A 4110-nucleotide genomic window follows, 5' to 3' on the forward strand; every position below is an offset into this window, starting at 1 on the left:
CCCCTCAGGACAAAAACCCTTACAACCCGTCAGGACAAACCCTTCCAGCCCCTCAGGAGAGGGACCAACCCTTCCAACGCCTCAGGACAAACCCTTCCAGCCCCTTAGGAGAGGGAGAACCTCCGGCCCCTCGTGCCGAAGCAGCCCCTCATGCCGGAGCCGCCGTTCCCTCCCCGGAGCCTCCGTTCCCCTCCCCACCGCCGCCGTTCCCTGTTCCCTCACAGTTCCCTGTTCCCTCACCGCAGCCGCTGTTCCCGGCGGATCTCGTCTGCGCTCAGGTTGTAGAAGTCGTCGGGCAGCTCGAAGCGGGCGGCCTGTGGGGAGGGCTGGAACACGCGGAGCTGCCGGTCCAGCCGGGCCCGGAGCGGCTCCGAGCTCAGCAACTGCTCCTTGGAGTCCTTGAGCTGCTCCAGCCTGGTCAGCACCTCCTCCCTGAGCACGTAGAACTGCTCCTCGGGGCTGTCTGCAACCAGGGCAGGGGCTGTGCCTGAGACCCCCTGACTGCAAACCCTGGCCCCCCAAAAACACCCCAAACACTCCCTGCTGAACCCCAGCACCTGCAAACTCCGCTCCCTGAAAACCCCCTTCCCCTGGAAACCCCCTTCCCTTGAAAACCCAATTCCCCTGAAAACCCCCTTCCCTTGAAAACCCAATTCCCCTGAAAACCCCCTTCCCTTGAAAACCCAATTCCACTGAAAACCCCACTCCCTGCAAACCCCACTCCCTGCAAACCCCACTCCCTGCAAACCCCACACCAACACTCTGCCCTTCCTTGCCTTGTCCTGGAACAGGCAGCGTTTTTGTCTCAAATCCCACGGCCTGGAAAAACTTGTGTGCCCCTTCCAAGCAGCTTATCCTTTCCTGGAAGAAAAGGACAGGATTTAGATGGAGTTTGCTCCAAGCAAGGGAAACTTCCCAAGGCTGGGCAGCTGCAGGAATCTGAGCTCACCTGAAACACCTTGTTCTGCAGTTTGATTTTCCGGTATTTCTCCTCCTCTGGATGGAGGTAGATGTTGTCCAGGTACCTGCAGGAAGAGGGAGGCACTGCATGGATCAGAGCAGGACATGCTTCTCCAAGGTGGGACAGGAAACACAGAGCTCAGAGTATTTCCCACAGAGAAAAGAGGTGAGTAAAACACATCAGTTGTTTTGGGGCCAACCAGCAGCTCCCAAACCTGCTGGGTTGGTGGCCCAACTCATTTTAAAACACCTCCAGGATGCTGAAATTGGGTCAACTGACAATTCAGGTGGTTCAAGAGCTCAGTTTTCTTCCCCCAGAAAAGCCCCTTTGCCTGGAGAACAGCAAGAAAACCCACCTGGGAAGGGCCCAGCCCCCCATGCATCCCCTGGCCCCTCCTGCTGCTCCAGCCCCTCAGGACAAACCCTGCCAGTCCCTCAGGAGAGGGACAAACTCCTGGCTGGCACCCCCTGAACCCTCCTGCCAGTCCAGCCCCTCAGGAGAGGGACAAAGCCTGGCTGGCACCCCCTGGCCTTTCCTCCTGCTCCAGCCCCTCGGGATAAACCCTTCCAAGCAGGAAAAAGAGGGATAAACCTCTGGCTGGCACTCCCTGACCCCTCCTCCTGGTCCAGCCCCTCAGGACAAACCCAGGACTAGACCAGTGCCACCAGTGCCCCCGGTCCCACCAAGGCAGCCCCACTCACTTGGCCATGGTCTCCACACCCACCCGGACCTTCTCCCGGTCCTTGTTGAAGGTGTGGATCTCCATGATGGAAGCAGCCACTGGATCCACGGAGAAATACTGGGGGAGAAAGAGAGGAGCTGGTCAGGGAGGAGCTGAGCCCAACTCAGCACCACGTTTGTTCCCCCCCCAACAGTGGGATAAAACACCCTGTGGGTTGGGATAAAACACCCCATGGGTTGGGATAAAGGTAGTTCAACAGGTAAAGTTAAATTGTCCTGGGGGAGATTTTACAGGGAGAAGGTTGGAGAGGTCACTAGAGGGGACACAAAAGGAGTTAGAGGAGGAGGAAGGAAAGCACTCACTGCCTGGATGGCTTCCCGGAGGTGCTTTTCCTTCTGGTCTTTCCTCACGACGGCACCGGTCAAGGGGCAGATAAAATAGACCCCAGAGACAGAGGGAGCGGCTGCCCCTTCCTCCTGCTCCTAAAGGAGGGAAAACCAGGCCCAAACTGAGCTTGGTTTGGGTTTGCCTGTTGTTTAACACCCCAGGAAATCCCCCCAGAGCAGGCAGGGAAGGGCAGCACCTTCCTCACCTTCTCCTCCTCAGGGAGCCCCTTCTCGCTGGCAGCTGCCTCAGCCATCAGCTCTCTCCTCACTAGGAGACACAAACCCTGGTTACAGCAGAGGCTCAGCACATTCCAGAGGCTTTGGGACAGCACAGGGGAAAGGGAACACCTGGGGAAGGGAACACCTGGGGAAGGGAACACCTGGGGAAGGGAACACCTGCCCAGGTGCTCTGTCCCAGCCCAAGGGTGAGCGTGACCCTGACCCCGTTCCCAGCTCCTGGTGCCCCACCCTGGCAGTTTTCCACCCAGGAAACTGGGTTTTCCATCCCCAGGCTCTGCTGGAGCTCCAGCCGCTCCTACCCTGGTTCTTGATGGATTCCTGGGAGCAGGAAGGTGCCTTTCCCTTGGGCTTCAGCTCGAGCCGGGCCAGCGCCGCGGCCGCCGCCATCTGAGCCTCATCCGTCGGGGCCTGGCGGGGCTTCGGGGCCCCCTCGGCTTTTGGCTTCTCCCTGGGGGCCCTTGGAGGGGGGACACGGGCTTGGTGACCCCCCTTCGGGATTAATTAGGGTTAATTAGGGTGTGGGTTATGGGGGGATTAATTAGGGGGACAGGGAGCCCCTCTAATTAGGACCCTCTCTTGCGCAGGGATAACCCCAAAAAGAACGAGACACCCCACGGCCCAGCCCAGGGGGGTCATTTATAGGTTGGCGGTTAATTAGAGGGGTGTTAATCAGAAGAGGGAGGGGAGGGCCTCATTTTGGGGGGGGACACAACACACCCCCTTCCAGGCATGACAGGGGCCCCAAAATGAACAAGACCCCCCCCTTTTCCCCCAGGATAAGGGGGAATGACCCAAACCCAGGGAAAACGACCCAAAACCCAGGGAAAACGACCCAAACCGGGGGGGAAACGACCCAAACCGGGGGGGAAACGACCCAAACGGGGGGGGAAACGACCCAAACTCAAGAAAACGACCCAAACCCGGGGATAACGACCCAAACACGAGGAAAACGACCCAAACCCGGGGATAACGACCCAAACCCGGGGATAACGACCCAAACCCGGGGATAACGACCCAAACCCGGGGATAACGAACCAAACCCGGGGATAACGAACCAAAACCCAGGGAAAATAATCCAAACTCATGGAAAACGACCAAAACCCGGGGATAACAACCCAAACCCGGGGATAACGAACCAAACACGAGGAAAACGACCCAAACCCTGGGACAACGACCCAAACCCGGGGATAACGACCCAAATCCCACGGAAAATGATCCAAACTCGGGGAAAACGACCCAAACCCGGGGAAAACGACCGAAACCGGAGGAAAACGACCCAAACTCGAGGAAAACGACCCAAACCGGCCCCACGGAGCGGGGACACCGGCGACCCCCGGGGGATGCGCCGGTCCCGGTGTCCCCCCCGTTCCCTCAGGGAGGTCCCAGGGATCCCGAGGGGTCTCGGGGATGGCGCCCGTTCCTCCCCTCCCCGTTACCGGGACGGCTCCGAGAGCTTCTGCCCGGGCCCCGCCGTCTTGAACTTCAGGTCGGCCTTGATCTCCTGGAAGAACTTGCGCATGGCGGGGCCGGGAACGCCGGCACGGGCCGGGATCAGGAACACCGGGACAGGGCCGGGCCGGGACCGGGAACACCGGGACAGGGCCGGGCCGGGATCGGGAGCGCCGGGACAGCGCCGGGCCAGGGCCGGGCCCCGCCCGCCTTTCCGGCCCGCCCTCACCGTCACCGGAACGGGCCGGGCCCGGCCCCGCTCGAGCCCCGGCGGCGGCGGGGATGGGACACACAGACCCCCTCGGAGCCCAGGGCACCGCCAGGCTGCACCCAGAGACCCCCCCCGGAGCCCACACCCGCACCCACGGACCCACACAGACCCCAGGCGTTCA

General features: G+C 60.8%; 1 protein-coding gene across 3 annotated transcripts in view; it reads right to left on the bottom strand.

The window, feature by feature from the left end:
* The window catches only part of UBXN6 (UBX domain protein 6), a 6513-nt gene extending 2564 nt beyond the window's left edge, over positions 1–3949 (bottom strand). The window contains exons 1-8 of one of the 3 annotated variants that reach the window (XM_027669885.1): positions 3706–3949; positions 2569–2726; positions 2236–2297; positions 2006–2125; positions 1663–1760; positions 950–1025; positions 777–861; positions 241–463 (exon numbers count right to left, since the gene is read on the bottom strand). In XM_027669885.1, the coding sequence (XP_027525686.1) occupies positions 241–463; positions 777–861; positions 950–1025; positions 1663–1760; positions 2006–2125; positions 2236–2297; positions 2569–2726; positions 3706–3788 (905 nt within the window). In that variant the 5' untranslated portion in view covers positions 3789–3949. Of the gene's footprint in view, positions 1–240; positions 464–776; positions 862–949; positions 1026–1662; positions 1761–2005; positions 2126–2235; positions 2298–2568; positions 2727–3183; positions 3238–3525; positions 3582–3705 lie in introns of those variants that run through there. The other 2 variants (XM_027669886.1, XM_027669887.1) reach the window with 2 other exon arrangements.
* Positions 3950–4110: the final 161 nt, after the last annotated feature.

The sequence above is a fragment of the Corapipo altera genome, unplaced genomic scaffold (assembly GCF_003945725.1).
Source record: "Corapipo altera isolate COAL_440 unplaced genomic scaffold, ASM394572v1 293, whole genome shotgun sequence".
Taxonomy (NCBI): Eukaryota; Metazoa; Chordata; class Aves; order Passeriformes; family Pipridae; genus Corapipo; species Corapipo altera.